At 34.9% G+C, this 22,650-nt stretch overlaps 1 protein-coding gene across 2 annotated transcripts in view; it reads right to left on the reverse strand.

Annotated features, from left to right (window-relative positions):
- Window positions 1-8,018: 8,018 nt before the first annotated feature.
- Window positions 8,019-22,650, reverse strand: part of stg (string) — a 792,650-nt gene continuing 778,018 nt past the window's right edge. Inside the window, exons 1-2 of one of the 2 annotated variants that reach the window (XM_073962520.1) lie at window positions 11,917-12,367; window positions 8,019-10,929 (exon numbers count right to left, since the gene is read on the reverse strand). In XM_073962520.1, coding sequence (XP_073818621.1) covers window positions 9,474-10,929; window positions 11,917-11,972 — 1,512 coding nt within the window. In that variant the 5' untranslated portion in view covers window positions 11,973-12,367 and the 3' untranslated portion in view covers window positions 8,019-9,473. Of the gene's footprint in view, window positions 10,930-11,916; window positions 12,368-22,650 lie in introns of those variants that run through there. The other variant, XM_073962519.1, reaches the window with a different exon arrangement.

Consider the following 22,650-nt stretch of genomic DNA (forward strand, 5'->3'; position numbering starts at 1 on the left):
TTGTTTTGCATATTTTGGCGAACTTTTGTAAAGCTTTATGAAATGGTCTGCTGGGTACAAACAAACAACACAAACAGCTGTTTCATAAATGCAGATACTATCGTCTGTCAGGGTGAAAAATTAATTCAAATTGGGACATTTTTAATGCAAATTAACTCTGCCGTCTGTCTAGGGTATTACGACTGCTTTTTATTCGTCGCTAACTTACCGAAAAACATCGGTAGTTACCGAAATTATAAGCATTTTCATTTTACCGACAATTGCCGTTAACTCAAAAATTGAGTTAGAGAATCGCACTACTGGAGTTTGATTACAATTTATAATAGACAGACGGACGGACTCACATCTCAAAATCGCTTTATTTCGTCGAGATATGAAGATTGGTATACCACATTGAGGGTCTCCGACGAATATTTCGCGGTGTTACGTGAATTTTTACCAAAACAAACTTATAATACCATTTCCAAATAGTGGTGTAGGGTATAAATATGCTAAATCCGATGTCTAATCATATGTATTTACGAAAAAATGTATGATTTAGTCGTCATTATAAGGCAATGTTTACATCAAAGCGCGTCCTTAAAGCGTGCATTTCACTGAATTTCTGTCGAAGATGTATGTATGCAGATGAAAAGTTGACAAACTAAATAATTATAGTTATTCTGAACGAAAATTCCCCGTGAGTTTTGACTTTCCGCCTTTTAAATTAAAGGGCAGCTACGTTTAGATCCTAAAATACTCTTTGTGATATATGTGCCCTAAGTCCGGGACCACACTAGAACGATTTCATTAAAAAAATTTGAAGAAATTGTGAGTTTTTGGATCAAGTTCCATTGTAGAATAAAATCATGAAATTACTGTAATGGGGTATTCGATTTAAGTCCCGGTCCACACTAGAGTGATTTCAATGAAATAATTTCATGAAATTAGGCATTCTTAGATCAAGTTCCATACACAAGTAATTTATGAAATTGCTGTAGTGGGGAACTTGATCTAAGAAGACCTAATTTCATGAAATTATTTCATTGAAATCTCTCTAGTGTGGACCGGGACTGAAAATGTCTGATTTCATGAATTTTTTTATTGAAATTCACGCTAGTGTGGACAGGGACTAAAGGCCTGCGTACATAACCCTGCGTTTACAACTGACAGGACAGTTGACTTCATATATTGATTGTCAAAATGCCAAAACTTGCCTGTGTGACGTAGGCGTCCAGACAACTGCAAAAACAGTTGTAAAATAAGGAATGAAAATCATCGATTTCTTCTTGTTTTCCGTTCACATATTTTGTTTTGTTCATGTTCTTTTGTTTTCAACACATTTCAATTATCATATCACTTCTTTTTTACGAAAATGTCAAAAATTTGTTAACCCGGCTGTCTGTGAAAAAATGATGGACAGCTGGGAGACAAAAGACAAATGTATGTATGTGTTAGTAAATCAGAGTTGTATTTGAAGGCAAACTGTCTGGTGTAAACGCCAAGTAAGCTGCTCTGCCTGATTGCCTTGCTTTCCTGCTTCAAATAAGAGAATAAAGAAGGCCGAGAAAATTTTGAACTGGGTTGCCCTTTTCTTTTTTATTCTTTTATCAGAAGTAAGCAAGGTAAGCAGGCAAGGCAGCTTATGCACGCAGGCCTTAAGTGTTCGGAAAAAAATCTTTAATGGTCTGTTTCTTTACTTTTGAAAATGGTAAAACCCGCAAAAGTAGTAAAAGTTGTAAACTGGTGGTTTAATTCAGCTCATCAGGTATATCGGATGTGAAAGGTTAGAAGACAAAAGACTGAGTTTGATAACTTCTATTTGTACATAGATACATTATTGAGGTCTTTTAGTATATAGCGATCTTTGTTTGAAGAAAAACTTTTCTGCAAACTATAAAGCTGAAAACAGATACAACGTTTGATTAAAGTTTTGCGTTGGGCGTCGAGAAAAAAAACAACAACAACAGGGCGACGACGATACCAAAGTCCAGCGTTTATCTGTTTGCCGGCATATATTTCAAATGAATTTGAATTTTTCGGCATCATGCCCAACAGTGTAAAAACGACCAAAACGATACAAAACTTTACCCAAACGTTGTATCTGTTTACAGCTTAAATTAACACGATTCCCCAGCCGCCAGATAGGTATACGATGAAAATAACCGATATGAGTCCTTTAAATGTGAACTTTTAACGAATATCTAGAGTCAGTAGTCTTGAAATGTGATCCCCTGCCATGTAAACTAGTTATAAACTTTTATATTCGATGAAAAATGCATTAAATGTACTTAATACAAACAATGAACAATATCCCAATGTAATTGCTTTGAGTAATGGTTTAATTAAAAAGGTTAGCTAAAGCTATCTGTCAGTTTCAATTTTTTTCTTTCGAGTGTTCCTAAAACTTCAAAATTATATACACAATCTGTGTATGTGTGTGTGCTGTTTGAAAAGTATGTCAAACAATTTTAAAAGCAATAGAATTCAATGATTTTTAAAATTGTTTTTTGGACATTTGTATGGAAGAAATTCTTCAGTTTTGCATTCATTTCATCATATCCACAATTCGATTATGTGGAGAAACTTTGACACTTCATTCATTTTTCGCGTTTTTTATAAAATGCTCAAAAAATGTATTGTAAACAAACCCACTTGTTGCCTTTATAGCTCTGTTCCAGAACTAAAACGTTTTTACAATTTTTGACAACTTTTACACATTTTGCGTTCCCGTCGGAATTTTCCGCATGGAAAATAATTTTAAAAAGTGAAATTCGTTTAAAAACTAATGTTTTAAAACGTTGAAAACTGCGAGAATCACTTGATTATGGAATATTCTCGTCGAATCCATGGTACAATAATTTGGAAGGTAGGTCAGGTTCGAACAAATTGTGAAAAACAAGGCCTGAATGTATTTGCTTATTCTGTCACAATTACCATAACTGAATATGCAGCAGGTTGTACTGTTTATTCGATATTTTGGATCATTAACGAAAAACGCGAAGAATGAATGGGAGGCTAAGTTTTCTTTACAGAGTCAGATTCTGTATATGTTCAAAAGTTTGTTTCATCACATTGTTGTAATAAATATTAATAATAAATGTTGTAATAACAATTTTCATTTCGACTGAATTTTAATATGTATACAATATTTTGTCATATTTTTCAAAACCATACAAATACATCCACAATTTGTGTATACTGATTTGAAAGAATAAGCAAGCCAATAGAAAAAAATTGTAATCAGCTGTTTGCTATACCCTACCTTGTAATCATTCTACCATGGTCGAATCGACAAAAATATTCCCTGTTTGGACATAAATATGGAAATTAAAAAGTGTGATATTGGGGAAAGGGAACAAATTCCGCACAGAATTTTTATTCATGATTGCCCTGCATATGTTTAGTAATTTTGACGTTTTAGGAATTCAGGAAAAACCAGCGTTCTATAATTTGTTTTCATCTAGATCTACCTCTTTACTTATACCATGCTTTGAGTTATTAATTTTTAATAAATTTCTTTAATTGCAATAAATAAACATAAGCTCTGTTCCAGAACTAAAAAGTTTTTACAATTTTTTCCACTTTTACACATTTTGCGTTCCCGTACACAAAATTTATATGAAAATCGTTTACGACTTTTACAAGTTTTACGACTTTTACCACTTTATAAAGTACGGGAACAAGCCAATATTTTATCAAAATTATTTAGTGAATTATTGTTATTATGTCACCAAGGAGCCACATGTTGCAATTGTTGCTGTAAAAATCCCAACGATATAGCTTAACTGCATTTTTGTAAGGGGTATGTATGAATACTTTTCTGTGCCACCGTAGATATGGCGGGAAACCCTATCATGACTATATTTATTATGATTGATATCGATACTACTATAGGTTCGCAGAGACTTCATAAAGGCCACGCACGAACCGTGCGTCTGTGGTCGAGGACTTTGGAAAACAAATACGAATTAAGCTCAAAACACATCCAACGTTTGAGTAAAGTTTTGTGTCATTTCTGGTAAATGAATGAAAGACAAAATTCTGCCAAGTTTCAATTTTTCTTTATTCTTCTACCAGTAATGACACAAAACTTTACTCAAACGTTGAATGTGTTTTCAGCTTTAATGACAATACCATTGTACAATAAAGGAGAGGTAGGCCAGGTATGAAAATCACTGAGAAATGCCACCCTGCAGCCATGGCTTAAAACGTCAAATGGCATGGTACAATAATAATGGTAGATGTACCTGCATAGCTATCCCGTATTACAAAAACATGTGGAACTTAGAGTTTCACTTTTTATATGTTAAAAGTGCCATATAGTGTAAAAACATTTCTTTAGCTAGGCTCCAGAATATTCTTGTTGGTAAAGTCTTCCAAAAATAGCAAAAGTTCTTCCCAAACTTGTGACAGTGTAAAAATGCCATTCACTTATTTTCTACTTGACAAGTTTGGCTAATCTGACATCGTGATCCGATTTGCAGATAAATGTCAGCAGAATTTTTACAAAAATTGTAATTTTTACATTCCCGTACTTTTGGAACAAATTTAAATTAATATCAATATTTGATAAAACTTTCATTCGTAAGTTTTGCTAAAAAAATCAACTATTTTATTTTGCCACGCGAATACACATTTTTTGTCCTTGTTTTCAATTTTAAGATATAGTGTTACAGCAGAAGTTTTTTGGTGGAACAATTCAGCGATACATCTACCTTTATGATTGCATAATGACAAAAACAGTACAAAATGTCAACCCTGCTTTTGACAGATTAGACCATAAAAAGAAAAAAATTGTAATCAGCTGTGAGCTGTGGCCTACCTTTACTTTATTGTACCATGGACAATACTTTGCCATTGCGCTTATATTTTGTTGGGGCGAGAGGTGCTTTCCCGAAGCAATTTGACTGTGGGGTGGTGTTGAAATTGTACAAACTTTTACAAAATGCTGTTCGATAACAAACTTGTTCAATAAAAGTGAAGTGAAAAGAACTTGCAAATAGTTGCAAGAACTTGCAAATATTTTTTACTTGCGAAGTTATCGAATAGGCCTAATGTCGACACACCAGCCAATCAGAAGCCCGCAAACATGTTGAAACTTTTTGCTCGCCCAATTTCATTGAAATTACTCTAGTGTGGCTCGGGACCATTTTTGTTTAAAGAAAAATGAACATTTTGCAACTTTTTGGGGTACGAAAAGGTTCTGACAACAAATAATATGTGAATCTATGGGTATTAAATCTGATGCTGATAACTACCATGTGTTTAGCCGCCACGAAGTCAAACATCCTTTATCGGGCCTTTCACAGTGCAGGGCAAAAATGTTTTGCCATATTTCCTTAAAATCGCCTTAAAACAAGTGAGCAAAGGCTATAGTCGGGACGGGCCGACCATGTGTTACCCTACACCACTACCCCTGTGCATACGCTTTTCACTGGTAAACATTTATTTTAGGGAATATAATCCGAATACCATCAAACATAATATGGCTCTTTCTCTAGGGACCCCCATAAGCAACCAAAATTTCGTGACCATCCGATCAAAATTGCGACCTGTAGCGTGATTGCAAAAAATGAAAGAATTGGATGCATTGTGGCATCTCCCTTGTTTGGCCACCTTCGCCAACCTACTTTATACCAATTTAAAGGTAATATTGTCTTCTTCTATTGACAGGCTTTGCCGTTGGAAACCCCTACTAGAAGCCGATATATTCACAAAGAATAAAACTTTGAATTTGTCTCCACATGAGTTTTTCCCCATTCCGACCCCTAAATATTATCCGACTATCACTACAATCTTTTTCCTCTGTGGGGACCGCATCTACCCCCAAAATCTAGTGACTATCCGATCGAAATTCCAACCAGTATCGTGATTACAAAAAATAAAAAGAAAAAATGGATATATTACAGACTTTTGCAATATCTCGGTTTTTTGCTCACTTACGCCAACATACTTTGCATCAATATAAAGGAGATCTTTTCTTCTACCATCGGAATGCTCCTACCAGAAGCGGAGATATTCGCATAAAAAAAACGTTGACTTTTCTCCACATAAGCTTTTTGCTTATTCCGACTCCTGAATATTATCCGACCATCACCAAACTTAATAGGCTTCTTCCTCTGTGGGACTCGCATCAACTCCCAAAAAATTCGTGACGTTCCGATCAAAATTGCGACCTGTTTCGTGATTACAAGGAAATCGGAAAATGGGATGCATTACAGACTATTGCGATAACTCTGTTGTTTGACCACCTACGATAGCCTACTGTACATCGTTGTAAAGGTGATATTTTCTACTTTCCTTGCCAGGTTTTGCTTTTGATATACCTCTTAAAGAAACTGAGATATTGGCTTTGCAATAAAACGTTGACTTTTCTCCAAATAAGTTATTGCCCATTTCGACCCCTGAATATTATCCGACCATCATCAAAATCAATAGGCTTCTTCCCCTGTGGGACCCCCATTAACTCCCAAAATTTCGTGACGATCCGATCAAAATTGCGACCTGTAGGGCGATTTTGAAAATAATTGAAACATGGGATGTATTACCGACTATTGCTATATCTCCGTTATTTGGCCACCTACGCCAACCCGCTTTGAATCATTGTAAAGGTGGGAAATTCTTCTTTCACAGTCAGGCTTTGCTTTTGGAACATCCCCAACCAAAGCTGTGATATTCGTCATTATAACTCAAATCGCAAAAATAAAAAATGGGTTTTATTAGCGGCTATTGCGATTTCTTCTTTGTTTGACCACCTACGACAACCTACTATACATCGTTAAAAAGGTGATATTTTCTACTTTCATTAGCAGGTTTTGCTTTTGATATACCCATTATAGATGCGGAGATATTCGCTTTGTAATAAAACGTTGACTTTTTCCAAAAATAAGTTTTTTGTCCATTCCGACCCCTGAATATTATCCGACCATCACCAAAATCAATAGGCTTCTTCCCCTCCGGGACCCTCAGATCGGCTCAGCTCGTCGAGTCATTCATTTTGGTATATATAAGTATGGGTCTAGGACCATTATTTCGATGCGTTACAAACTTTTTGGCCAAAGCCAACTTATAATACCCTCCCCACATAGTGGTGTAGGGTATAATTAGATACCGTGGTTAGAGCACCGATATATGTATCTAGGAGCTCGTAAAATATGTTTTTTGGTCTGCTCGGCCAATTTACGTTTTATCCAAATCGCCTTTCATCAAATGTGATGAATCTGGGGCCTCCACCTAAATACAGCAGCTACAGATCGATATTATTTCCGTTCCATCTTTCTGTAATGCGGTCGTATTGGACTTGTATAGGTCATTATACTTGCGGATTTATTCGTCTTTTCCGTTCCTCCATAGGTTACTGACTCCGTTTCTGATTTAACCTCCGAAACAAATAACTTTTATCGTTCTTATTGTTAAAGGTGGTATTTAGGGGTCGATTATGGATAGTCAACCCAACTCCAGTTGCGTTGCCGACAAAAAATTTAATAATGGAAATTTTCTATTTCCAACCATTTTTTCCAACCCAACTCCAGTTGCGTTCCCGACAAAAAATTTAATAATGGAAATTTTCTATTTCCGCATTGAAATGCATACTTGTTATACACAACACTGTGGTAAGGGGTATTATGTCTTTGTACATTTGTATGTAACATACATACGAAAGGAAACGATATAGACCCATAGTTCCTTCTAGGTATATACATAGTATCACTTTGTGACGTCCGTCCGTCCATGTATTTTTGTTCGCACTGAAATTTGAAGAAAATTTGAGAAAAATTCCTGTCGTTTCACTTTACTTAATTGTATGATTTTCTCTTCTGGCAACACAACTTCAGTTTTATTGCTATCCATAATCGACCCCTTAATGTTTAGAGGGGACTTGATTCGCCCATTCTTACCTGCAGGTCGGCTGAGTTCTACGAAATCACTTATTTGTGCCACAACCACCCAGTATGAATATCCACTAACTATGCTCCGCCGATGTTGATCCGATGTCTACTTCCCAGAGCTTGTAATAAAACACATTTAATGTTTAATTTCTTTTTACATAACTAGTTTTTATTCCCACATTTTATGCAGAATATGAATAGCATTACGAACACAAAACAAATAACATAAAAGGATATCTAAAATAAAATTAAAATTGAAATCCTACAAAGAATATTAATTGTTATATGGACATTGAATCCATCAATCAATTTGAAGATGGTCCTAATATGCCTAAATAATTTATAATTTAAAAAATAAATCACAGTTTTAAATAAATAAATATATAAATATAAATTTTGCAGATGTAGAGTATTTTGTGTGTGTGCCTTCGACAAATGTGCATTTCAATTTGTTTCAAATTAAGACTTTTTTGTTTTTGAAACTCGAAACTTGAAATGTAAAGATTTCGAAATTTTTCTTTACAATTACGCTTATTACATATTTGGAACCGGGAAAAGTGAAGTATAGAAATCTTTAAAAATTTCCATTTATTGATTTTATTTTGAAAACGTTTTTTAATTAAAGCAAAATTTCCAAACGATTTGTTTTTGTTGTAATCCACTTTAACAAAATTCTTCGAATTTAATTTCAAAATTATTTTTGGAAACTAAAAAAATGATTTTCAATTATTGCGAAAGCAAATTTTTGTTTGGAGGAAATTGTATTTTTTGAATTAAAAAAAAATATTTTAGAATTTTTCCCATTTGTTTTGAATTAGTAAGGAGGAAAAAGACAAATTTTTATATTTCATAACATTTTTTTTATTTGTTTTCGACGATTTTTTGTTTAATTTCTTATATTGCATTTTTTGATACAAAAAAGCTTTGCTTTAAATAAAAATAATCATTAAAATTAAATAAAAATAGAATTAACATAAAAATAAGCGTAATTGTGCGTAAAAAGTTTTCAACTTTACGAAAGATTTGTTAAAATTAAAATTTTAAGCTTCTTTGTGTGTTTTTGGATTAACGTTTTTTGGGGGGTTGCGATGAGTACTAGGGTGGGTCGAAGGGTGAATTCTAATGCACACAATTTGAATAAATTGGGGAATTGGAAAATTTTAAACTATACACAAATTCAACTAAAAATGTGGTATTTGAAAAAGACGACTAAAAAATAAATGCAAATTCTATAAATTAACTAAAATTATAAAAAATAAATAATAGTTCTTATAAAATACTGAGGGGGGTTGAAGGGGGGGAGGGAGGTTGGGTCTTAATTTGTTTACAATAAGGTGGTTTGAGCTTCCTACAATTTTTAGAGGATTTTTTTACAAATAGACATCAATTGCAAATAAAATTCAATATAAAATAAAAAAACGAGGAAATTGTCTCAAAATTAGGGGAAAGGGGCAATGGGGGTCAAGAAATAAAAATCAACAAAACGAACTAATAATCAAATAATAACTAAAAACTGACATAACAATGACAAATATTTTTTTACATAGCGATTAGCGTTTGTGTGGGCGGGTGTTGTTCAAATAAATCAGATGCTGTTGGTGTTTACAGCATAAGACGGGAACGAGACTTCTTCATGCGGGTTGTGCCGGCACCCAAATCGCCATTCCATGACTTTGACTTGGCACGGAAAATGCGATATTCTTCATTGTAGGCAGGTTCCAACATGGGGCGGTAGGCATGGGGTTCGCAGAGTTCAATGTGATTTTCAAAGAACTCTTTGTAGCCATTGTGCAACAAGTAGACTTCGGGGTAATCCAAAGCGGGGTAGGCATTGGTGTTGCGTGCACGATCGTAGTTGCGCAAGAAACGGGACAATTTGGGTCCACGTTCCGAGGAGAATTCACAGTGGAAGATGATGATGTTGCGCTTGTTGCCGGAGGCTTCGTTGCGGGCTTGTTGCAATTCAGTCATTTGTTGGGACAAGAACTCTTCGATAATTTGTTCTTGGGTGTAGAGGTTCTTGGCACCACGAATGTGACCACCCTCATATTCGTAGGGGTAACGGCAATCGATGATTCTGTAATTGGCTACTTTATCATCGAATTCACCACGCAAAAGACGAGCTACGGTTTCACTGCTAATCGATTTGAGATCACGATGACGTCCTGGAATCAAGGGCAAGACATAGGGTTTGCTGAAATCACCGATTAAATCGGGTTCGTCATTGTTTTCCGAACGGTTGAGGGCAGACATAATTTCGGCATCGTTCATGGACATGCATTTGCGTAGGCTGGGGCGGGGAGCGGCTGAAGAGGAGGGGGAGGTGTTCTTGTTTTGCAGACCAGTGAATGAACCGTCCAAATTTTCTTTCTCATCACCGCGGTAACGTTTGGTTTGGACGGGTGAGCAGGTGGTGGATGGTGGTTCAGGGCGTTTGAAGCTGCAGTTGCCGTTCAAGCGGGAGGCAGAGTTGTTGTTGACAGAAGCATTTAGGCTACTTTCGGGAGTCTTGGTGTATTGGTTGTTTTCAGTCATGCTCAAACAACGTCTCACTGAGGGGCGGCGCATTTCTGGGGTTTTGACGGGGGAATTCTTGATGATTTGACCACTGATCAAGGAGCTTAAATCGCTGGGGAAATTTTGTTTTTGTTGTGGCTGGGAGGGTTCAAGATTTTCCATATCGAAGAATTCCATGTATTCATCATCCATGGATGATTCCATGGAGCCAGTGGAGGAAATGCTTTGGAATACACGGAAACTGCCCTTGGAGGGTGTGTTTGAGCTGGTGCTGTTGACATTTTGTGGGGCCAATGATTTGAGGTTCAAGGCTTTGCGGCTGTGCAGGAATTTGCTGGATTTGTCGACAATTTGGAAACGTTCAGGTGAGCCTTCAGGTGACAAAAGACCCAACAATTGTGGACTGGCGGTGAAGTGACGATCTTGTGAGGAATGATCCTCACCGTAGAAGGACAATTCATCCATGGTCATGTCTGGCATGGAGGCATCCAAATTCAAGCGACGTGATAGAGGATTGCGGTTGGTTCTTTGGATTTGGAAACTAAAAAAAAATAGAAAAAAATAAAATAAATTAGTAAAATATTTCATAAAAAATATTTTGTAATATTTAAAATATGGTGACATGTACATGAGGCAAATTTCCAAAGGAAGGCGACAACGATGATTGTTGCCTTTACAATCGGCAAGTAAAACGAAAAACTGTACGATCATGTTGAGGGTAGAAATGCAACTGAACTGTAAGTTGACTACAAAATTTGTTGTGTACTCTCCTGTAGAGGAAGAGGACTAACTCAGAGGAGGGTTCATTAAACTCGAGGGTTGTAGTACATTTTGTTGTTTGTTTCAATGTTTGCTGCTGCTGCTGGTGTTTTGTTGGCGTTTTACACACCATGTGCGGCGGCTGTCCCATTTCAATGAGGGAAGAGGAATTGGAATTTTTGTAAATTAGAAATACTGAGGGGTTTTTAGAAAACCAACGGTGCAGATGTTTAACACATCACATTGAGGCCAAGCAAGAAGAGCCAGAAAAAATGTAAACAAAATATTTGCCGTGAAGTCAGTCACCACTCATCATTCTTTTTCTGTTTTTTAGTGCACCACCAAAAACTGAAAGAACTTTTGTGGAGTGCAACAAAGCATAAAATAATGGGCAGATGTTCGACATTGCCAAGAAATTGGTGTTATGGCCAACAATTATTGGGTCAGGTCGAGAACAGAGCTGGCTAACATACTTTTTTGTTGTTTTGATGGATTTTTTATGAATGAATGTGGGGCCAGCCAGGCAATTCACTCAACCCCACAACATAACATGACCATGAGTAAAGCTCCAAATTGGAGAGAGAGCTTTTGGCTATTGCATAAAAACGAAAACTTTTGCTTTCATTTGAAGGTTGACTGAGCAAATCTCAGTTAAAGTTTGGAAATATTTTTGCTTGGAAACAGAGGCGTAGTTTTGTTAAATTTTGCAGTAATCCACAGTTTTGCAAAATAAAACAGTTTCTGTTGTTGTTTTGTGATTGATATTTACCTTTGGTAATCCATGGCAATATCTCCGGATTCTTCAATGATTGATTCCCACAACATTGTGTGATTGTGTGTGTGTAATTTTAATGTGTGTTGATGAAAATGTTTTGGTTTTTTGTTAAATTGTTAAAACACAATTTTCACTTGATTGTTGTTTTTGTTTCTTAATAATGTTTATAATGCACAATTTTTCAGATTTTTTTGTTAAGAGGAGTGTGAAGTCTCTTGGTGGTGTGGCGGAGTGTTAAGAATAGTTCATATTGCAAGTTTTGTTTTTTTTTGGTTTGATATTTATCAAATCCTTAGGAGCATAATTTGTTTTAATAATTTTGTGTGTTTGTTTAATCCAAATAGTTTTTGTGTTATATTTTTTTTTGGAATGCAGTAGTAATTCAGAGCTAATGCTGCTTTACTGCTGCTAAACGTTGCTGAAGAGGAGACAAACTCGAATGACTGACTTTGCTGAGACTACGACGGTTTATATACACGACGTCAACGCCGGCAATGCAATGCAAAACCTCTGCTCCTGCTCAACAATCGCTAAACCCACCACCATTGCATACACAACGTCACACACACTCGGTGTAAGGGGCGCTCTCGTTTGACATTAGCAGCGCTGCAACAACAAATTGCTCTGTCACAGAGCCCTGTGTAGTGGCAATCAGCTGTGTTGTCTTCTCACAACAATATCAGATGAGAGAGTAAGTGCTGTTTTACATTTAAGCGACTTGTCTTACGATTTTTTGTCTCCTCTTTGCTCATCTTCGTAAATTTCACACACAGGGTTGCATTTTTTTGTAACATGGTACCAAGTGTACATTTTGTTAAAAATACTTAATGTAAAAAGAAGGTATTTTATAAAAATATGTTATACAAATTTTAAAATGCTTATAACAATTAATCATTTTATGCTTTAAATGATTTTTTATGCACAAAATTCATTGCAAAACTAAATTTTGTTTCAATTTCTCTTACTATGTTTTGCAACTCTGCCTAACAAGAATAACCACCACAAAGAGGAGACAAAAAATCGTAAGACAAGTCGCTTAAATGTAAAACAGCACTAAAAGGCTCAATAAACAAAAACAACAATACTGACGATGTCAAAGTAAAAACAAACCAACAATGCAATGGGAAAGAAAAAGAAAGGGCGCATTCTGTTCTAAGGATTTTGGTGGACAGACAGCAAAATTCTTTCGTTTTTTTGTGGTAGAAAAAAACAAAAAACAACAAAAACTGAGTTGGATGGTAAAGTAAAGGGAATACAGAGAAGAAGGCTAAGGCAAGTAGTATTGGTGCCTCGCCACCGCTCCTGTCAGATAGATGGAAAAACTTAAGGAATTTTTTCTTGCTCCAAGGCGCAATGAGAAATATTGAGACGAAGAAGAAGTACAAGAAACATGAATGTAACAACAAAACCATATGATTTTTGTTTTTGTTTGCGCCTATATGAACAACAACAAATCCAGCAAACAAAAGACAGGACAGACACAGTATCAATCTGGGAAACAAGTGTAATGGGTTTTAAGCTTGCCAGGGAAAGGAGAAGAAGAGGCCATACAGTATGTGGAAAGTAAAAAAATCTCAGTTTTAAAATCACTTCAAAAGGGGAAACAAATTCTGGGTAAATGCTGATCCAAGGGGGAGCCCCCATTGGGTAGCCAGAATTGTAGTTAGAATTTATCTTCCATGTATACCAAAATATCTATCCTACACACTATTCCTTGAGTAGTTATATCCCCAACTTGCAGAAGAAGCCTTGATTTTGTTGATCACTTGGAGGCTGCGGCTTTTGGAATGCCAAACAATTTTTGGCGCGCAAGCTTTTTATACCGGCAAACGAGAAGCCTGTTCTCTCACACACAGTTGCAAATTGGGGAGAACTTTAGCTCCCCACACACGAAATATGAACAACAAATCACGAATCAATGAACCGAGTTGGGGGAGCAGCAAGCAAAAATTTTGCCGACAATGATGATGATGTTGGTGGAGCAACAAGCAGCAGAGCCCAGCACTCAGGTAACCGGCAAGTTTGGAATTTCTTGAGAAAAATATATTGTTGGTCTGCTTAAGTGGTGTCCTCCATCCAAAAAAACTTTGAGTATTATTTGTTGTTATTAGCCGCAGCAATGCTGTCGTTGCTGCTGCTGCTGGCATGGTGGGCTGTTTTTTTTTGTTGTGTTGCGCTTTTTGTTTTGCAGAGCTCATTGTTGGTGGTTTTCTGCTTTTGCCTTAGTCTGGGCGCAAAACAAAGAAATTCTTCTGCAACTCAACACAATGGATGGATGGAGCTCATTCTTGATTACTCTCTCATCACACAGTCTTCGTCTTTGTACCCCCCATATTAACATAAAGCTCAGGGGCATCCTATACAAATCTTTGAAGGAAATCTCGGCGCTCTGCAGAAAAAGAAGAAAAAAAAAACAAAAACAATACAGAGAAAGAGAAGGAATTTTTGCGCGCTTCTTATTTTGCAAGAGTATGTGGCAGCAGAATAATGAAAATAAAAAAGCGGCAAACTTTATAGAACAACAGCACAAAGGATTTGCTTTTCAAAAGCACAGCACACACAGTCCGTGCGTTCGTCTGTCTGTCCGTCGTCTACAATAAAACGACGTCAAGACATTATCAATGGGGAGGTGGTTTGGATAATACAGAAAGAAAAAAAGAATACTTTTAACTAAAACAAGTTTGTGTGAACAAGTACAAGATCCACACATACACCCAGTATTCCTCTGATGGGGGTCTCCTCTTCTCCTCCTAGGTGTTGTTGTTATTGTTACGCTACTATATAGTGAGTGGTATTTAGTAAATACGATACATACTTGAGTACTATATACTACATTCGGATCCGGAGAATTTGGATTCTATGTACGAATTTTGTGATTATACAAGCAAAGGCCTAACTAACTATGCCACAAAAAGCGCGAAAAAAATGATGATAAGAGTATGTGTATAGTGCAGCAAAATTATGTTTTGAAAATGTTTAAAGAATTTTAATAAAAGAACTTTTTGGTTGTTGGAAGATATGAAGAATTACTGCAATTACTAAGTGCATGCTCTATGTGTTATATCGAATATAAGAAAATGTGACAGATTGTATGTACCTATGACATTTAATGTCATATAACGTATCGCTATTAAGAACGTTTACATTTTTAGTAAATCAAATAGATTTAACTTGTCAATTCGATTAATACCTACAATATTTTCATAAAATAGGTTAAATCGGCAAAAAGCTCTAAGGTAAACATACTATTAGTCACATTTTTAATATTTTGTGTGCTCTAATGGCACAACAAATCGTTTACAAAAGCCCTGGGTATTAAGAAAAAATTTTCTTCAAAATTATGTAGTTGCAGAGGTCATTGTAAAAACATTTTTACAAAGATAAATGCAAATGGATACGTTGTGAATGTACGAAAACTCAGAATGTATTTGTATCCATTTTTCAATGGAGCTCATATCCCGTTCAATAGTTGTGGATTTCTTGTGCGACTTTTTATTTTTTTAATTTTTTTCATACACAATCTGAATATCAAGAGCAATACATAATTTTGGTTGTCAATACATTTGTTTATGCAGTGTCAATGAGACAAAGTGTCAAATCAGCGTGTTCTTCCTCTCTTAATTATATAAAGAAATTAGCATAGAATATTGTATAATTAATACCCCTTTTAGACTATGTTTGGTATAGCAAATCCAGTGTATTTAAGTTGTCATTTTAATACAATATACATATGTATGTATGTATGTATGTATGTATGCCAAATAAGTCGAGATAATGCACTTAGTCTAAACCAAGTGTAAGTATGTTTGTCGGACTGGCAGTGTAACAAACCAGGAAGTTTTAAGCAGATACAAAAAGGCAAAGTTCGAAAAATTGCACACTTGGGACACTTCATAAGTCCCGGGCCACACTACAGTAATTTCACTGAAATTTTGATATGAAATTATGCGTCTCTAGATTGACGTCCATAGTAGAGTAAAATCATAAAATTGCTGTAGTGGGGAATTCGTTTCATTTCATGAAATTTTTTAATGAAATTCATGCTAGTGTGGACCAGGACTAAGAAACAATAAATACAAATTTCCGCAAACCATCACACAAGGTAAAATAGAGGGAAAAAGGGGAAGAGTGACCTAAAAAAGTGACTGAAAAACATCCAACATTGGACATGAAAGTGGAATAAAGAAATATGATTTTGGCTACCAGAAATAGAGAGCTTTCGTTATTGGTCTGTTCCTTTACTTTTCACTAAATAAGGAACGCTTTTCGGGTAAAAAGTGGTAAAACATGAAATTTCTTGCACATAAAATAACTGAGGTAATATTACACGTTAGAATTATTCATTTATAAATTTATTTTGTGATTGTTTATATCCTGATAGAGAATTTGCCAATACAGAGTTTCAGAGGAGTGATAAAAAAACTTATAAAAGAGTGGGAAAAGTCGAGAAATTTTTTGGTAATAACCTCACTTGAATTTGGAGAGACATTTCTGTCATCTTTTAGGATTATAAGATAAATTTTCTTGAAATTGAATGTTTCAAAAGGAAAGTTTGCACGTAAAAGGAACAGGGCTAATAATAAATATTAAGATTATGCACTTTTATACATTTATTGTATGATCGTTTATATCCGAATAAAGAATCAGAGTTTAAAGCACATTTTTTCTACTAGGGAAGAGAAGTGACAAAAAAACCGGGAAAGCCGATGATTTTTCTGCAATAACCTAATTTTTTGGAGTTTGGAGAGAAATTTAATTTATCAAAAGGAGAGGTTTTAACTTAAAAAAGAGAGAAAGTAAGAATTCATTAAAGCTGAAGGAAATTAACCCACTTAGCGCCCAGAAATTGTTTGCGAGAAAACTTAAGTGCTTATGAAAAATATATTTTTGAGTCTTTTTAAGCATTTTTTATAAAATAACTTTTTTCTCTAAAACGTATAGTTTTCCTGCAATCCGGCCTTCTTTTAAACGTGCAAAAATTTTTGGAGGATAATATAGGGGTATACTTACATGACAATCCCTTGGTTTTTGATTGAGAAAATACTCTTACTATATTCCTAATAAATCCCTGACTTTATATGATTCTAAAATTTTTGATTAAATTTTTATCGCATATTTAAATTTTTCATCAAAAGTCGAAAATTACAAAAAAGTCGATTTTTTTTGAATAGCTTGGGTTTTAGGCCAATTGCGTGGAAATGCATAGGTCAAATGAAGCTTTATAAACGTGAAATGATAGATAACAGACAATACTATAACAGAACGCAAAAATCCCCACAAAAATATTCGAAAAAACCCAAATTTTACGTCAATTTTTGCAAACATTTTCTGTGGCGTTTAAACGACCAGTGGCCTTATCTGGGTTAAAAAATCAAATGATTTTATGGAAGCTGAAGGGGGGATTTACATTAACATTGGGCCAGATAAAAGGCCAAAAGTAATGCTAATATAGAATTCAAGTTTACATATAATCTGTTAACCCCAATGTCTGAATGTTGGGGCATTGTTTGGGCGCGAAATTGTGGCCAATTTTCAGAGTTAGATTAGGCAAGTTTATTTGCGGCAAGTTTTTGTTTGTAGAAAAGAGAGGTTAGGAGAACGGAAATTGAATTTTCGTAATTGACACTAGGAAGTAGGAAAGTAGGAGGCAAGTTTAAAAGGGAACGGGAAAATTGTCGCAAGGAAAATTTCCTAATGTAAATAGGGTCTTGTAAAAGAAAATTTATTGAAACAGAAATTAATAGTCCATTTATATTATAGGTTTTTGCCGGGTCAACCTTCTTTATGAGGATTTATTTGACATATAAGCAATGGAAATGACATTTGAAACCCGGTTATATGTAAACGGAATATAAACCGTCTTTTAGTATATTGACATATACGAAGATTAAGTGCATTATCTCGATTTATTTGACATAATTGGTATGAAAATGACCACTTAAATCGACAGGATTCGCTAAAACCACCATAGTCTAAATGTAATATAACCTTTAAAAGAGGGGTTATAATTAATTTATGGCCTGTTCCCGTACTTTATAAAGTGGTAAAAGTCGTAAAACTTGTAAAAGTCGTAAACGATTTTCATATAAATTTTGTGTACGGGAACGCAAAATGTGTAAAAGTGGTAAAAATTGTAAAAACTTTTTAGTTCTGGAACAGAGCTTTAAACAAAGTTAAAGGAAAAGGGAGAGACAAGAAACAAGAAAAAGCTGGTGATCTTCACTTGTCCAAGTTAAGAAACTTTGAACTAGAAAATAACCAAATTATAATAAATAATGTGATACGAAATTAAGATAAATTTGTAAAGAAAATGAAAAAAGAAGGAGGGGGGGGGGGGGATGGTAATAATAGATATTCTTATCCCTCAAAAGGCCACTTATGTAAACAGAAAAAGTAAGAAACTATCAGAATAACATGGTAAAGTAACAAATACTTATCAGAATCGTAGGAGATGGCCCGAAAAAATAGGAGAAATTAACACAAGATAAAACCAAAAAAGAATATAAACACGTAAAGATACAAGTAAAAGAGAATAAAACTAAACAAAAGATAGTTAAAACAAGAAACCTTAAATAACAAGTCATCATAGCAATAAGGAGAAGAACCAACAACATAATGAGTAGATATCTTCTCCTTGTTACAGATAAAATTCACAGATGAGAGATGAACAAACCAAAAGAAGAAAAAAAAAACAATAACAAAAAGGACAACCTTGAATCAGCTGATTGGGAAAGGGAATCAGTGGCAGTAGCCAACAACAACATAACACTCGTGGCATGATTTGTACAAGGACTAACTGTTCAAGACATCACGAAAACAAAAACAATAACACTGCAATCAGAACCCAACAAAAACCAACAGCAGCAACAACAACAACAACACTAACTACTACTACGCCAAGAGACAAGAGATTTAAAGTGTGCCTTACTGGGTAGATGGATGGATGACACGAGGACATGCACAAGAAACAAGCAGAAAGGACAATACAGCCACACACACTCGCCTGTGTATGCATGCACTGGGCAACATAAAGAAGAATACTCATAACAGGACCAAGAAAAGAATTTAACGCGCGCAAAATCAGTTGGAAATCAAGGCACGGAACAACAACAAAAACCACATACGATTTTTTTAGGGACACACACAAATAAACCACCAGACACACAGTCAAGGAAGAGGAACAACGACGGACGAACGGCGCACAGGAGGGGTGTGTAAAATCACTCTAGGCTACCAACTACTATCACTACCACAACAACACTATTTTCACAACAACCAAGTGCAACAACACGAGTTAAATTGCAGCAACAACATTTCATTTGGCAACAACAACAACAGCAACAATACCCAGGACAAATCTTAGTTAAAGAAGTGTGAAAGGATCGATATATGAAGGAATTTAGAGCCCATTTAAGAAAAGCAGCAGCAAGGAGAGTGAGAGAAGGACAAAATTGCGCCAAAAAATAAAAAGGAAATCTGGACACAAAAAGAAGACCACAAAGATAAAAGAAAAATCTCTTCATACTCAGCTCTCTTCTGGTGGAATGGAAAATCGTAGGAAATTGAAAATTTTCTTTTTCAACAAATCCTCATTACAGCATGAACTGTTGCTCAAGAAACACCTTACTTCTTTGTGACCAGGAACACTGAGGAAAATAATAAAAACACAAATTTCGCCATAAAAAATTAAAAACGAAAATTAATTTTTATTTGGCATAGATTGCTTTCTTATTTAATTTATTTTGATAAATTTCATTTGAAAGCAAGCATAAATGTCAAAACAAACAAACGACGACGATCCACGGCCACGACATTGACGATATCACAACTGATCAATGCAAATCAAGAGAAATGTGCTTGATGGGGGTCTCCCCTAGTTTTCTTTTAGAATCTGTGAAAGTGGAACAATTCTTGACAACGGCCACCACCACGTCCACAATTCAATTTTATGTTGATAAAAAAGAGAAAATAATTAATGAACAGACAACGACGACGACAACGGAAACCCATGACAATAGTAGCCGCCACCGACAACCATCCCATCCCACCAACCAACCATACAAAAATCAATTGCCTTTTGCCAAAGGTCAGCATCAAACTCATAAGATTCCATAGAATCTTTCTTACCAGATATGTATGAATGTATTCATGTTTGTTGTGCCATTTTATTAATAAAAAAACTATTAAAATTGTAGAGAAAAAGAACTAAAAAATTTACATTTTTCCAAAGGGAATACAAAGTCTTATCGAATACAACATAATAGTGGGAGATAGCAAATGAGGGTGAGGGTGAAAGCATCATTACATAGCACAGTGGGAGAACTGAATTCATTGGGGGATTTTTACAAAAAGTATTTAGAGGAACCTGATATGTATTTATTTTACAGTATAATTTATTTCATTAAGAATCTGAAAGGTCTATCTAAAAAGGGCTTAAATTTTAATTTCTTTTAGACAACAAATTTATCTCTCATAGATTTCTTATTTCCATTTGTTTGTCACTAATGTTAGTTTGGGTGGGTTACTCTACAACTATCTTCGTTAAACAGGTAGACGAGGGTAGTTATACTGCCGCTAGATGGCGTTACTTGTATTAAACCGAGCTCAAATGCTCATATAAAGACGATATATGATTTCATAAAAAATGTGCCTTATCGAAATAATGATTTTAAATCACAAGTATGCTTGGACGAAATCCGTTACAGACAATTTGGAGTCCATTTAGCCTTGTCCGTCGTCTGCCTCCCTGGTATGTACGGTAACTCTCTCTCGAATGTATTAACCGATTTGGTTCAAACAATGAGCTTTGTAATATTTTTTCCAAACTTAGATTAATTTCGAAGATGTCGTTTAAGTATCCATTTCCCATAAAAAATTAAAAAGTTCTCTAAAATAACATTTTAACTCTCAAAGGAAGTAACCGATTTGGAGCATTATTTGCATATGGTAATATTTGTATCAGACACAGATCAGATTCGGACTTTATCTGTTCACTTCTTCGCAATTTTCATGCCACGTAACATGAGTTAATGACACAAATGCTCTAAAAAACGCTGACGGGACCAACTAAAATAGCTCAAGAGCACAATAACTTGTGAATTGCATATATCACATTGGATCGAAACTTTGCACATAACTGTAGTTTAAGAGATATTCGAGCATCGCTTGGAAATTGTTTTTGAAGGTACTCTTTGTGGACCTCTTTAATGCTCTTTCGTGGGTACAGCGTAATATTTCTCCCTAACTTAAATACATTTCTAAGTTAGACTCCTTCGGATACATCCCACACAAAATTACAAACATTTTCGCAAAAGTGCAGTTTTATGACATTTCTTGGATAGTTTTAAACATTTTAGAGCAAGTTCATCAGTGACTATGTTTCTATAGAAAAGTTATTAAGAAATGATTCTTCCTGTAGAAGACTTCTTCGGTTTTGTCTTTTCCTATAGAAAAATTCTGCAATGATTACCTTTTCTATAAAAAATCATAAGTGATGACGTTTCCTATAGAAAAATTCATCAGTGATGGACTTACCTTTCGAAAAGTTCATCAGTGGAGAGTTTTCCTATAGATAAGTTCATCAGTGATAACTTCTCCTATAGGTAAGTTCATCATTGATGTTTTTTCCTATGTAAAAGTTTACAAGTGATGGCTTTTTCTATAGAAAGTTTCATCTGCTATGATTTTTTCTATAGGAAATTTCATCAGCGATGATTTGTTCTATACAAAATTTTATCTGCGATGACTTCTCTTATAGAAAAGTTCACCAGTGATGACTTTTCTTATAGAAACGTTCGTCATTGATGACTTTTCTTATAGAAAAGTTCACCAGTGATGACTTTTCTTATAGAAACGTTCGTCATTGATGACTTTTCTTATAGAAAAGTTGAGCAGTGATAACTTTTCTTATAGAAAAGTACATCAGTGATGACTTTTCCTATAGAAAAGTTCATCAGTGATGACTTTTCCTATAGAAAAGTTCATGAGTGATGACTTTTCCTATAGAAAAGTTCATCAGTGATGACTTTTCCTATAGAAAAGTTCATCAGTGATGACTCTTCCTATAGAAAAGTTCATCAGTGATGACTTTTCCTATAGAAAAGTTCATCAGTGATGACTTTTCCTATAGAAAAGTTCATCAGTGATGACTTTTCCTATAGAAAAGTTCATCAGTGATGAATTTTCTTATAGAAAAGTTTATCAGTGATGAATTTTCTTATAGAAAAGTTTATCAGTGATGAATTTTCCTATAGAAAAGTTCATCAGTGATGACTTTTCTTATAGAAAAGTTTATCAGTGATGAATTTTCTTATAGAAAAGCTTATCAGTGATGACCTTTCTTACAGAAAAGTTCATCAGTGATGACCTTTCTTATAGAAAAGTTCATCAGTGATGACCTTTCTTATAGAAAAGTTCATCAGTGATGACTTTTCCTATAGGAAAGTTCATCAGTGATGACTTTTCCTATAGGAATGTTCATCAGTGATGACTTTTCTTATAGAAAAGTTCATCAGTGATGACTTTTCTTATAGAAAAGTTCATCAGTGATGACTTTTCTTATAGAAAAGTTCATCAGAGATTACTTTTCTTATAGAAAAATTCATCAGTGATGACTTTTCTTATAAAAAAGTTCATCAGAGATTACTTTTCTTATAGAAAAGTTCATCAGTGATGACTTTTCTTACAGAGAAGTTCATCAGTGAAGACCTTTCTTAAAGAAAAGTTTAT

This window comes from Musca autumnalis, unplaced genomic scaffold (genome assembly GCF_047663935.1).
Source record: "Musca autumnalis isolate F117 unplaced genomic scaffold, ASM4766393v1 scaffold_1, whole genome shotgun sequence".
Lineage (NCBI taxonomy): Eukaryota > Metazoa > Arthropoda > Insecta > Diptera > Muscidae > Musca > Musca autumnalis.